General features: G+C 38.5%; 1 protein-coding gene across 2 annotated transcripts in view; it reads right to left on the bottom strand.

Moving 5' to 3' along the window:
• The window catches only part of Mthfd1 (methylenetetrahydrofolate dehydrogenase, cyclohydrolase and formyltetrahydrofolate synthetase 1), a 142,892-nt gene that overhangs the window by 40,987 nt on the left and 87,429 nt on the right, over nt 1-14,476 (bottom strand). For both annotated transcript variants that reach the window (XM_078050042.1, XM_005322790.5), the window contains 3 exons: nt 10,596-10,680; nt 1,309-1,368; nt 851-904 (listed from right to left, as the gene is read on the bottom strand). In XM_078050042.1, coding sequence (XP_077906168.1) covers nt 851-904; nt 1,309-1,368; nt 10,596-10,680 — 199 coding nt within the window. The remainder of the gene's footprint in view (nt 1-850; nt 905-1,308; nt 1,369-10,595; nt 10,681-14,476) is intronic.

The raw sequence follows: 14,476 nt of genomic DNA, 5'->3' as shown, positions 1-14,476 counted from the left end.
CATATTATTTCTTTTTAATTCAACTTAAAACAGCTTCCTAGGGTTAGAGGATACCATGTTGGACAGTGTAGGCACAGAACATTTCCCCAGAAAGTTCTTTTTCCTTCCTACCCTTTATAGTTATCCCCCTACAAGTAGGCAACTACAGTTCTGATTCCATTTATTTATTTTTTATATTTTTGCAGTGCTGAGGATTAAATGTAGGGCCTTACATATTTTAGACAAGTGTTCTAACACTGAGCCACATGCCTAGACCACAGTTTTTTTCTTTTCCCTTTTCTCTCTTGAGACAGTGTTTCACTATGCTGCCCAAGCTGGTCTCAAACTTGTAGGTGCAAGCTTTAGCCTTAGCCTCTGGAGTGATTTCCACTACAGGCATGCGCCACCACCCAGCCCACAGTTCTGACTTTAATCACCACTAATTTTTTTGCCCATTCTCGAACATCACTAAATAGAATATGGGACTGGGGATGTAGCTCAGGCGTAGGACACTTGCCTAGCATGTGCAAGACCACTGTTTCAATCCCCAGCTCTGCCAAAAGAAATAAACAAACAAACAAATAATTCATATTTGGTTTTTAAACGGAAGGTAATTACAGGTCAAGGATCAGTTTTAATGAACATGACAGATGATCTAGAGCAAATGGGCCTGCAATCAGCTTTGAGTACCAAATATTCATACCATAGGATGCGCTATTTCCTCTGTGGGTATTTCTAAGGATTTTCTAGAGGTCTATAAAGAGAGATCTACCTGGGGATCTTATGTATCTCAGTCCTTAAAATGCTACTAACAAAAGCCAGAGAAGAAAGCACTCTAGCTGCCTCTTCACAATCAGTCCCTAAGGCTCACCTCAGATTCTGTAGCCGTTCTTGGTAATTTAATGTGAATGGCTTTGATCCCAATCTGTAAAAATGAACATTGAAAACAGGTAAATGCCAATTGAAATTAAGATATGGGCCCGCTTCTTTTAAGGATATGACTAAAATAAACCAGGTTGTTAGTCATGATTTCGCCCCCATGTTCTGAAGACTTAGTCCCTCATTCCAACCGCTCATTATTTACTTGTTCACTGTCACCACACATCATATCCATTATTCCTGCTCTTTGGGAAGTAAGAAAATCATGGATGAGAAAGCATTCAAGAGCAAACCAGAGGCTGCCACACTGTCACCCATTTCTGACTTGCAAAATAAATACTCTAATGTTTGCTGGTGGCAGTAAAAGTCCTATGGGAAGGGCAAAGGGTAACTGGCAGGACCTGGAATGAAGGTGGGGGAGGGTGACAGCACCATTTCTCTAGGCTTTACCTCCTCAGCAGCCTTCAGCTTCACGTTTATATAAAGATTGGAATCATCTCTGTCGCCAACCTAGAATAATAAATACATGCAAATCAGACAATTAGGGAAAGGCAAAGTGTACAGAAAAGCTTCTACAATTTTAGTTATGATAAAAGGAACGTTCGAGCATGTCTCTCTTGTTGGAGAGAACTTTTATAGGAGAAAAAGGAGGCTGTCAGGACAGGATGGGGACATGAATGCTGGTGGCATCGTTACGTTTGCCCCCACTCCCCAAATAAGGTTCACCCAACTCTCACCAAAAAGGTCAAACTAAAAGAAAATGTCAAGCTGGGAGAGGTGGCTGGTGCCTATAGTCTCAGCTACCCAGGAGGAGGGAGAACCGCTTGAGCCTAGTTCAAAGTAGCCTAGGTAACATGGGGGGAGACCTTATTCCAAAAGAAAAAGTAGGGGCTACTTGCATCTGCATGAGAAATGAAGCACTAAGCAAGGGGGCTAAAGGGCTACCAGAAACATGGAATTTCTGCTGACATACCAGAATAAGGCATGGAGGGCTATGAAATTATTGTCAGGCAAAAAAGACACCCGAAAGGCAGAGTACCCTGCCTTCCCCCACACGCAGGCCAGTGGAAAGCTCTGGTGCCCAGCCACACAAACAGCAACCAGAAGAGGACCTCATTCACAGAACAGACAGCCAAGACAGGCAGAGGGCAGTCTGCCACCCTCACAGCAGAAGAAAGTCGGTGCAGGAGCCAATCCTTCGGGTCACTCTGCTGTGGCTCCCTGTGTTCCCTCCATTTTCTTAATTATGAACATATTGAAAGTTTTCCATTATAAGCATTTATCTGTAAAATTTAATTTTCTAAGTATTTTTCCACACTCTAGTAGTCAACCTTTCTCTTTTGAGGTTAAAAAAACACTACAAGTATGGTTTCTCCCCAAACTGCAGAGGGAAAAGCAGTAGGTGCCTTGATTCCAAAGATGATTAGAGCCCTGCTCCTCTGAACAGTACCACAGAACCTGTGCAACTGTACTGCCAGACCCTGCCACACAGATGCTGCCCTTGCACATTAGGACATGGCCTGAATCCTGGCTTCAGACATCCCTTCCATATGTAGTTCTAAGTTTTCTATAAAGTTAATTTGAGTTTTGAGAGAATCAGAAGAGTCCTGTTAGGGGAAATTGGTTTGGGGGGATTTGTCTGTTTTTCTGCAGGGCTGGGGACTGAACCCAGAGCCTTGCATATTATAAGCAAGTGCTCTACCATCAAGCTACACTCAGTGTACCTACCAGTCCTTTTTAAACTACTTCTCTACTTCAGAGTTTCTCTTCATTTACTCTCAAGCAGCTGAAATACTACCATAAGTCATGATTCCAGGAAAGGTATGCAGGCATTTTTCTGAGTCTATATATACCTGAAAATATTTTTTGCTGTCCTTTGTATTTGAAGAACCTTGGCTAAATTTGGAATCACAGTGTGTTCCAGAAGAAACTAGTTCTGGTATATGAGGACTGACCCCAAAGTACTGTAAAACTAAAGAATAAGAGGCAGACAGATCCAGTATTGCAGAATGCAATTTATTTGGGGACTTAGTGACAGAAGTGTGTCTTGGATGGCAACACGACCAATTAGATCCCACAGTTTGGATCAGGAAGAGAAGCATATCTAGGTTAGGACAATGACTTTATCCCATCCGGAATGTACCTGCTTTATCTTATGCTAACATCAAAAGAGTCCGATGAGCCCCTGAGGCAAGGGGCCAGCTGGAAAGCTCCACATAACACTCTAATGATTTTGTCTATTTGTAGCTTGCTGGAAAACTATATAGGAACAACTGGCTAGGGTTATTCTGGGGCAATCATGAGACTACAATTCAAGAATGGCTACAGTCATGTCAAGTTGAATCCGTATAGTGTGTTCCTTCAGAGATGTTGTCTTTGGCATCTACAGAAGACAAAATCTATTTTCATTTTTGTTTAATCCAGGGATTGAACCAGGGGCACTCAACCACTAAGCCACATCCCAGCCCTTTTTTATATTTTATTTAGAGACAAGGTCTCACTTGAGTTGCTTAGGGCCTCCCTAAGTTGCTGCAGCTGGCTTTAAACTTGTGATCCTCCTACCTCAGCCTCCTGAGCTGCTGGGATTACAGGTATGCAACACTGTGCCCAGCCAGAAGACAAGTCTAAAGTCTTTATATATTAACTATTTTATATATTAACTATTTTCTGCCCTAATATTTATAAAGGAATTTTTCTAAAACTCCAAAACTGCCACTAGTTGCAAAGAAGCCTTAGTCATAAGTTAAAATGCCCACATTTTAACATAATCCAAATGTAAAGGAAGAGATATCTAAGGTATCAATTCAAAGATTACTCTCAGTATATGCATTTTATTTCATTCTTCTGTTGCTCGGGATTGAACCCAGGGCCTCACACACATGCTAGGCAAGCACTCTACCACTGAACTATACCTCCAGTTTTAGGCATTTTATATGGAAAAATAGTTACACAATCACTGATGGACTAGGTGCAAGAATATTTAGTTAAAGAACATTAGATTCTTGACTGGCAGTCAAGTGGGTGGGTGGAAGACTGGTGTCTCAGAACAAAATCTTAATCCCATTAGTTTTATCAAGAACAGTGCTTCAGCATTTTATCAGGAATGCTAATCTCTTCCTTCAAAGTAGCTATGCATTATATCATCCCCCCACAAAAAAACAGCCCTATTCCAGAACAGGATATCTTTCTTTCTCTCTTTTTTTTTTTTTTTACAGAAGGAGTTTGCAAAGGACCAGATAGGGTATATTTCAGGCTTTATGGGGCACATACCCTGTCACAGCTGCTGCTACTTCTTTTTTAACTGGTTACAATCTGGGCAATGTTTAGAAATGGGCCACAGTTTACCAATCCCTATTTTTATACCAGAAAATATCTTGGGTATTGATCTACTCATTAATTTAAAAAATTTTCAGTTATACATGAATACAATATCTTTGTTTTGTTTATTTATTTTTATGTGATGTTGAGGATCAAACTCAGTGCCTCACACATGCAAGGCAAGTGCTCTGTCACTGAGCCACAACCCTAGCCCCTACTCATTAATTTTTATTTCTGTCTTAGGAACTTTTTAAAGATACTCAGGTCAGTCAAATTTATTACTTTTTCTTTTTCTTGCTTTTTTTTTTTTTTTGGTCCACATATTTTGTGGAAACTGAGTGAATTACTACATATAAAGCACTCAAAATAAATTCTGATAGGAAGCAAGTACTAGATATTATGTTATTAATAATTAAGATTGCCAGGTGTGGTGGCACATGCCTATAATCCCAACAGTTCGGGAGGCTGAGACAGAAGGATCGCAAGTTCAAAGCCAGCCTCAGCAAAAGTGAGATACTAAGCAACTCAGTAAGACCCCCATCTCTAAATAAATACAAAACAGGGCTGGGGATGTGGCTTAGTGGTCGAGTGCCCCTGAGTTCAATCCCTAGTACCAAAAAGAAACAAACAAATATATTTTATGTACTAAAGAATAGAAAGAACTACAACCTTATTTGTATTTCATAAAAATTCAAGTTTGTTTTATTTTTTTTTGGGGGGGGGTGCTAGGAATTGAACCACTGAGCTACATCCTCAGCCCTTCTTATTTTTTATTTTATATAGGATCTCACTAAATTGTAGAGGCTGGCCTTGAACTTGGGTTCCTCCCTAAGTCACTGGGATTACAGGCAGATCATTAAACTGTAGTAGACACTGGATGATATGTAATTAGTACTGTCATGTCTAGATGTAGTTGCATTTTAACAAGCACTGCAGCTGTAGTCAAGAGGACAGAGAGGAGGAGTTTACATCAGAAGCTTAGAAGCAGTGAGTGCTGACTGTAATGGCTCATGGGCAGGAGCAGCAAGAATCAAGAGGAGGGTGCAGACTCCCAGAGTTTAAGAGTCAGAATCACAGGGAGTGGGGCAGAGAGATGCTCTAAGAGAGGACCTCAGGCATCTGGCATGGTCATACAGGAAGATGGTGGTGCTAGCAACGCTAGAATTGTGAAAATGAGAGATGTGATTGGAACAGATTACGTAAGCCTTGAAAGTGTCGACTCAGTGCTAAAGTACAAGACTGAAATATCCTACCACTGTTTTATCAGCAAGGACATGGAGACAAGCTGTAGAACAGTATTTATATAATAAAAACTCTTGTAATCAATGCATTTAAAGTCAATTCTGGAAGTAGATTTTTAAAAAGGGGGAAAAATTGCTAAGAAAAGGCTTTGTAAAAGTACAAAATTTCAATAGTTTAAAGATCTTAATTGGTTATTTGCAATTCTGGAATTGGGCAATAAAATAGCATCAGTGTTCCAATGAGCTTAGCAGAGGAGGCTGGTTTTATAAACAGAAACGAGCTCAAAAGGAGCAGAAACAAAAAAAACAAAAAGGCCTAGGGATGTACCTCAGTGGTACAGCACTTGCCTAGCATGCACTAGGTTCTGAGTTTGATCCCCAGCACCACTAAACAAACAAATAAAATGTGTGTGTGTGTGTGTGTGGGTGTGTGTATGATTTCAAAATGACTTTCCTTGTAGACTAGGACAGGGAGTTAGAATGACAGAAATGTAGCTGATTGGTTAATTAACATCAGGTTACCTGTTTAGGCAAAAGGATTAAGGCAGAGGGAACTGCAATATTAATTGAAACTGGCCTCTCTGGGAAAGGTCATTACTATCTCTCTAGTCCTAAATTCTCAGAAGATCAGATAAACATCTTAGTTTCAGCTTGGTAGCAGGGAACATCAGCATTAGTGATTCCATTTTGATTTTTAGATTTAACTGATGGGGCCTAGTGCAGGATCTTAGCCCAGATAAAGACCTACTATAATTTTTATTTAACAGTTTACAGAAACAGATTTGGCTTTGTTTGGGTGGTTGTTTTTCCAGTGCTGGAGGCAGAACCCAGGATCTTACACGTGCCAGGCAAGCACTCTACCACTGAGCTATATCCTCAGTCCAGAAACAGATTTCTCACCTATGACATTTACTTTCTTTTTACAACAAACAATAATAAGCCAAGAAATAACCAGTCCCCAAATGTACCAAGTATACACCCACAACCTATTACTTTCTTAGTAATTTGCAAAAAGAAAAAAAAAAAGAAAAACTCATCACAGCAGAGAACACACCACATACTGAGTGACAGGCCCTCTGTGCCTTTTCACTCACCTAAGGCCTGTGAGATACACAGTAACGGGAGGGGAATTTGAGTAGCATTCACACTGAAATTCTTAACAAACAAGGAAGGGAAACTTAGCAAGGGGTTAGATGATGTATGTGGAGACATACAAATAGAGAGAACATGAGGCAGGAAGCTGGTGTTTTAAGGGAGTTTCAAAGGAAAACTGTGAGATCCTGTCATCCAAATCAAATCTTCCAACAGTCAATTATACCTTTGCCCATACAAATATATATCAAATGCCTCCCTTCTGCATGCAATCAAAATCAGGGAAGAAACTCCAATTAGAGACCTAAATTTGGAAGTATTCCCTCATGAAACTATGGGATTGGGTAAGGTCACTTAGGAAAAAATTAAGATGGAGAAGAGATATGAGAGCTGACCCTAAGTCATCCATATGGTTTAGGTATCAGAAGAAGACAAACAACAGCAAAGGAGGCTAGAGAAGGAAGGGAAACAAGGGATGTTCTCTCCAGGAACGATGAGTCTGGATCTCAGAAGGGATCCAGGGTTCACAGTTACTGAACCACCTAGGGCAATAGTTCTCAAAGTGTATCCTGTGCACTCTAGAGGGATCCCAACACTTTTTCAAAGATCTGTGACTTTGGGGGGAACATCTATACCATTCCCCATAATGCCTGAACTAATTTACATTCTCTCTGTCAGGCATGAGAGTTCCCTTTTCTCTACATCCTCACCAGCACTTGTTTTGTTTTTGATAATAAACAATGATCTAGCTACCCCACTTCTGGGTATATATCCAAAGGAAATGAAATCATCATACCAAAAAGATACCTGTTTATTAGCACACTATTCATACCAGCTAAGATGGGGAATCAAGCTGGGCACAGTGCTACACACCTGAAATACCACTAACTCAGGAGGCTGAGGTGGGAGGACTCCAAGTCTGAGACCAGCCTCAGCAATGTATCAAGAACCTGTCTCAAAATCTAAAAAAATAAATAAAAAGGACTGGGGATGTAGCTCAGCGGTAAAGCTCCCTTGGATTCAGCCAGTACCAAAAAATAAATAAATAAATAAATAAAATAATTAAAAGAGCTGGAGTTGTAGTTCAGTGTTAGAGTATCTTTAGGATCAATCTCCAACACAGTTTAAAAAAAGATATGGAATTGGTTTAGGTGTCTATCAACAGATGAGTAGATAAAGGAAATGTGATAAATATATACGCACAATGGATTTTGTTCAAAAATAAAGAAGAATGAAATCTGTCATTAAAGAGTAAAATGGATAGAACTGAAGGACATTATATTAAGTGAAACAAGCCAGACACAGAAAGACAAGTGCTGCAAATTCTCTCCCAAATGTGGAAGCTAAACAAAGTTGATCTGAGTTCTAGAAGTTTGGAAGGGTGTAGGAGTGGATGGATAAAGGGAGATTGAATTTGATTAGTGGATGCTGTATGCATGTGCTAAAATATTACACTAAATCCCATTAATAGGTACAATTAATACAGGATGATTAAAACTAAAATAAAATAACTTAAAGGAGAAAAATTACTATTAAATGAAGATAAATCTGAGGGCCAAATTATTTTCATAATAGAATTTGTATCTAAATAATATTCAATCTAAGTAAAAAATGGAGAGAGATTCTCCAAAGATAATAAATTTATTCCAGAATGAGTATTGCAATAGAAATATACCTGCCACAGAGGCTGGGGATGTGGCTCAAGCGGTAGCGCACTCGCCTGGCATGCGTGCGGCCCAGGTTCAATCCTCAGCACCACATACCAACAAAGAAATATACCTGCCACAGCAAACTATGTGCATATTCAGAGAAGTAAAGGCAAACAAGGGTTTTTAAAGGCAAATTGAGTGTTCCATTAGTTGTTTTGAAACAATCACCCTTGGCCACAAGGATCAATAACAAAGGTGGCATCTAATGTTGGGTAGGCAGTTGCTGGGTAGATAAACTTGCAGAAGTATTTTCTGGGTGAGGCTATAGTACTTTGGCTTTGTGCAAGTCTGTGCTTTGGGCAGTCTTTGGTGATAGTTTTTTTTTTTTTTTTTTTTGAGACAGGGTCTTGCTAAGTTGCTGAGGCTAGCCTTGAATTTATGATACCCCTGCCTCAACCCCCTAAGTTGCAAGGATTAAGGTATGCACCACCACTCCCAGTTGGTGATAGTTCTTATCAGGCAATTAAGCATGAGAACTCTCCCTTCATGGCCTTTTCTGGCTTCATTTGTCAAGGTTTGACACAGTGACTCCATTTATATTCTGACAACTTCACATACTACTATGTTGTTTGCTGTTTTATTGTTTAAACTTTTATTCTGATAGCACAAAAATAATGCTGGATAAGACTGTTGGTGATAGCACAAATTGAGACAAGGGTACCAAACCATACTCTGGTTGCTAAGGTATCTTTCACTGACACATAAATCTTAGTAAAAACAGATAACAGCTTCACTTATGAATGCTCTTGAAGTAATACAAATTACTGATTTTATTAAACCTCAACCTTGAATACATGCCTTTTTATTATTCTGTGTAAAGAATCAAGAAGCATTCATAAAGCACTTCTGCTGCCCAGGGAAGTACAGTGGCTGTCAGTAGAAAAAGCACTTGGGCTTTTGTGCCTTGGCAGCTGAACAAGGTGCATTTTGCTATAGAACACCACTTTTTTTTTTTTTAATTAAAAAAAAGATTTTTTCTTTTAGTTGTTGATGGACCTTTAATTAATTAATTATTTAATTAATTTATTTATTTATATGTGGTGTTGAGAATTGAACCCAGTGCCTCACACATGCTAGGCAAGCTCTCTACCACTGAGCCCAAGCCCCAGTCCCTGGAACACCATGTTTACTCATAAGAATAGTTGGAAAAACATGATTGTCAAATACTTTATCAAAACTGAATAAAGCAAGGAGAACAACAAATTGCACTTGTTGCCAATGATAACACTTCTAGGCTACGGGTTCAGCTTGGTGGTAGAGATGTGCTGAGCAGGAACAAGGTCCTGGGTTCAACTTCCAGCACAAAAAAAAAAAAAAAAATCAAGTAAAGATTAGAACTTAATCAACCTTTGTGAATTTGACAGCTTTTTAATACTTAAAGACTTTTCTGAGTCTGATGAGCTTGTTGGTGATACCATTTTTTTTAAAAATATTGAATAATGAAGAATGTTAGCATTTAGAAAATCTGCCTAATTCAGGGAACCATTGTTTTCCAAATGAGGAATGAAGGATGTTACAAAACCAGTCATGGGTCAATATCCATTCCTGTTTTGTAACATTTTCATGCTTTGTTACTTTGAAGTAAAAAAGCATGAAAATACAAAAAGAAGTTACAAAACATGAACTGTTCACTTAGAGACTTTCAAATTCCACATTGTGACTAACCTTTGAAAACTTCACTCAGTGAATCCTGGTACAGTATCAAAGAAAAATATCTACAATTATCTGGACAACTATATTTAAAAAAAAAAAATTCTTCCCTTCAACAGCTATACATCTGAATGAGGCCAGATTCTCTTCCTACATTTCAACCAGACCAGCACTCAGCAAGAGACTGGATGCAGCTGCGGTTGGGAATCCCCCCTCTTCAACTCTACCACATCTTTACATCAGACAGTAGAGCTCTACGAAGCATGTAAAATAATGCCCCTCTTCTCATTAAATTCTATTATCAAAAAGGTTTTTTTTTCCATTTATTTTACAGAATAAAAAGCTTCCTATTAGAATTTTAACATGAACGAATATTTTTAAAATGTAGTTTTCATTTCCAATACAGTAAATACGAATAGGTAAGACCATATAAATAAAAGCTCCTTGGGGTCTTAAATTTTGAAGAGCATAAAGGGTTCTATGAAGATCAAAGAAAAGGCATCTGGGGAAAAGGCATCCAGAGAGAGGGGCAGGGGACAGCTTAAACCAGCACATGGAATTTGAGGAAAAAAAAGGAGTTGTCTGCTAAGAGAAACTGTAAAGGCATGGGGTTTCACAAAAGCCAATAAAGAAAAAAATGGAGGAAGAAGTCTGAAGTGCCTTTTGCCTGAATTGCTACCATGTGTCTTCTCAGGGAGGTCATTAGAAGAAATATTCATGATAATACCTGTAAAATTGCCAGGCCTGGGGTGAAGTCAGGTACTTGCTCTTTCATCTGAATGACTTGGTTCTTCAATCTCTCCCTTATTTGCCTAGAGAAAAAAGAAAGGTTGAAGATAACACTTCATGTTACAAGCATAAATAAGTGACATGGATTATTAGATGTATTTCTCTTAAATTAAAAATACTTTCACTAAATGAATCTAGGATATAATGTACGATGATCATCTCATCAGTTTTCTAAATTTTAAGTTGATATGGATCCTTTCTAACATCCATTGATGATGACTAGGCTGGGGGTGTGAGGACAGTCAATTTAAAATGTATTCAGTTGGGCCAGCCATCATGATACATGTCTGCAATCCCAGCTACTCAGGCCTCTGAGATAGGAAAATCATGAGTTCCAGGTCAGTGTGGGTATCTGTCTCAAAATAAATAAGTACCCTGTCTCAAAATAAATAAGTCAGGCTGGGTTATAGCTTAGTGGTAGAGCACTTGCCTACCATGCACAAAGTCCTGGTTCAATCCCCATCAACCCTCCAAATAAAATATATTAATTGATGGCATTCTAAATCATACAGTGAATAAGCAAAAATCTGAACAAAATTTCTAGAAGGTGCTGGTTCTAATCTTTTTCAGCCTTTCCACTCACCAGATGCTGTCTTGAAAAACTTTTACAGGGAAGAACTTAAGCTCACACCTTTTGCTCAACCTACCATAGTAAGAAGACGACAGAGTGTCCACATAAGGCTCAATAATAAATCAGTGAATTCCACGGCAAATTCAACATGAACTTACAAATGGCATTCTAATTCATATAAGAATTTTCCTTACAAAAATATAATGCAAGGTTTAAAGAATAACCTCAAATGAAACTCAGATAACCCATTTATCAACATATAACTTCTCAACAACATACAACATTAAGCAAGTTAAATTACATCCATAAACAAATATTCAAAATAGCTCAACTTTGCCCAGTTATGATATATATAATTACATCTGAACAGGATTTGTCTCTCTTGGAGATCCAGTTTTGCCTATCTTTTTTCATCTTACCCTGAACTACACTTGACATAACAAATAAACAAGGACCCTCATTCTAATTGGGGTACTCCTGGCTCTACTTCTCCATGCTTTACAAAAACTGTCATAAACAGGCACAGAAGTTAAAAGAAAAAGCTCATTTGAACTGGTCTAGTAAACATCAAGATTGTTGAATGGTACAAGAAGTCATCCCCTAGCCTTCCAATTTTTATCTAGTTAGTGATCTTGTTTTTCAAATCCATATTCTTTACAAGAATATATTTCATGAGAATTAAGACAGGCATGGTGGTGCATGCCTGTAACTCTAGCAACTTAGGAGGACTTTAACAATTTAGCAAGATCTTGTCTCAAAAAATAAAAAAGGGCTGGGGATGTAGCTCAGTGGTAAAGCATCCCTTGAGTTCAATTCCCCACACTGTACAAAAAAAAAAAAAAAAGAAAGAAAAGAAAAGGAAGGAAGGAAGGAAGGAAGGAAAGAAAGAAAGAAAAAGGAGAAAAGGCACAAACAACAAGGCAAGAAGTAAAAGTTCTGTGTCTCTCAGGGCTCTCCAAAAAAAGGGTAGGTAAAAGTTTCCACTGGTTCTACTTCACTTTTCCCAGCCGAAACAAAACTCATGAAATAACTTACTAGCACAACATAAAAGGAGCCTAAAAAATGGAAAGACAATAGCAGATAAAGATGGTGAAAACAAAGAACAATTCTGAGACTCAATCACCTGGTGAGCTAGGAGAGTTTTCTTATTCACTGAAGTCATGTGACTTTCCTTAAGGCCAAGTGGCAGAAAGATGAACAAGAGTGATGACCCTGAGTGAGCAAATGAGTTCCAACTAGAAACGGGAAGCAGTTTAACCAGATCAGGTGAACTGTCTTATTCTGAATGTGATAGGAACCCGTGAGAGGGTTTTGAACAGGTCTGCCATGATCAGACTCAGGTTTTTAAAAGGTTGTTCTGGTTGCTGAATTGAGAACACACAGCAGAGATGTAAGTCAGGTATACCAGCAACAAACAACTGCAATTGCCAAAGTCCAGGCAGAGATGCTGCTGCTGTTTGGATTACAGTGTTGATTGTAGGTTGGTACAAAGTGATTGAATTCTAGATACATTAACATAAGGCACAGAGAAAATACCAGGGCCACACATAAAGGGCTGAGCTTTGGGGCTGTGAAATGGAAATGGAAAGACTGCCCACTACAAATATCCTAAGGCACTGAGCAGATTTCATTCTGATACAATGAATTTACTTAGCAATTCTTAGAAAGATTCTAGAATAAATGAGCATTTTGAAACCTAAAGACAAAAAATAACAACAAAAAATACACCCAGCAGGTGGTAAGCTATGGGAACCTAGAACCACAGGTGGTACAGATGGAAAGTGGTGTTTTAGTTCAGTAGGTTAACAACAAAGAACTGTTCCATATTTCTATTCTATCATTTAAATAAATCTAACTTTGGAATTTTTTTTTTTTTGTACCAGGGATTTTTTAAACTAGGGTACTTTACCACTGAGCCACATCCCCAGCCCTTTTTATTTTTTATTTTGAGACAGTGTCTCACTAAGTTGCTTAGGGACTCGCTAGAATGCTGAGGCTGGCTTTGAATTTATGATTCTCCTGCCTCACCTTCTGAGCTGCTGGGATTATAGACACAGGCCACAGTACCAGGCACGCGTGTATGCACACACACACACACACAAAAAAAAAAAAAAAAAAAAAAAAAGATTACAGCTGGAGGGCTGGGGTTGTGGCTCAGCGCTAGAGCACTCGCCTAGCACATGGGAGATCCTGGGTTCAATCCTCAGCACCACATAAAAATAAATACATAAAATAAAGTATTGTGTCCAACTACAACTAAAAAAAATAAATATTAAAAAAAAAAAGATTATAGCTGGAGATCAGTTACACTGAATCTCCTAAAGTTTTCCTAAGAAGCAGACTTATCTTTGCAATTGCCTTGATGGAGAAGTTCTTCCAATTAGAAAGGTCTGTTTAAAAGCAGGCATTCAGGCCCTTTTAAACCATAACCGCAAGAACTAACTGTTCATAACTAAAGCAATAGGGTAGAAAGTTTTCAAATCAGAGAGGGAGTCAAGCCCACTGGTTAAATCCCCTAAAATTTTGTGCCCTGTCTTCATTTTCTGGGTTAGCCACTAACTGAAGAACCCTACCATGAAAAGCAGAATAAAAGCAAAGGTCAACAATGACTGAAATTAAGAAACTACAAAAGAGAAAAATGGAGAGAAAAAGTGAACATTCCCTCATCAGTCTTTATTTTAGGGTCATAAAGCTGTGGTGAATTAAATGGTGAGAAGCCTGTAAATTCCAGAAAGTTTAAATGTTGTAACAGAACAACTTCCTAATCTTAAAATCTTCTAAATCATCCGAAACTTCCTTGAGTTGAAGCTGCTGCCAGTTTCTCTCCATCCCCATGAGTTACATATACCTTCTAAGTAAGAATTCCCGAACAAAGTGAGACCAAAATAGATCGCTGGAGGAACACTCATTGTCTCTGAATACCAGAACTACATACATCGAACTAACACCATCCTCCATCAACATTAACTCTAATATCTAAGGGAAGACATATCTTAGTCTCTATGCAGGAGAAATCAGCACTTAAGTGTTAATGAAAGAAGAAAAAGTAGCAATATACCATTAAAGTCTCTCTGGTTCTGATGGATAGATACTAGTAAAATAATTATAGCTTCTTAGATATGTAAAAAGCACAAGCAAGAACAGATACAGGTGCAGTTTTAACTAAGATGCTACTGGCATCTAGTGGGTAGAGATCAGGGGTGCAACTAAACACCCTACAATGCATAGAATAAGCCCCCATGGCAAAG

Source organism: Ictidomys tridecemlineatus, chromosome 5 (genome assembly GCF_052094955.1).
Source record: "Ictidomys tridecemlineatus isolate mIctTri1 chromosome 5, mIctTri1.hap1, whole genome shotgun sequence".
Classification (NCBI taxonomy): Eukaryota; Metazoa; Chordata; class Mammalia; order Rodentia; family Sciuridae; genus Ictidomys; species Ictidomys tridecemlineatus.
This window is presented reverse-complemented; position numbering and strand designations above follow the sequence as displayed.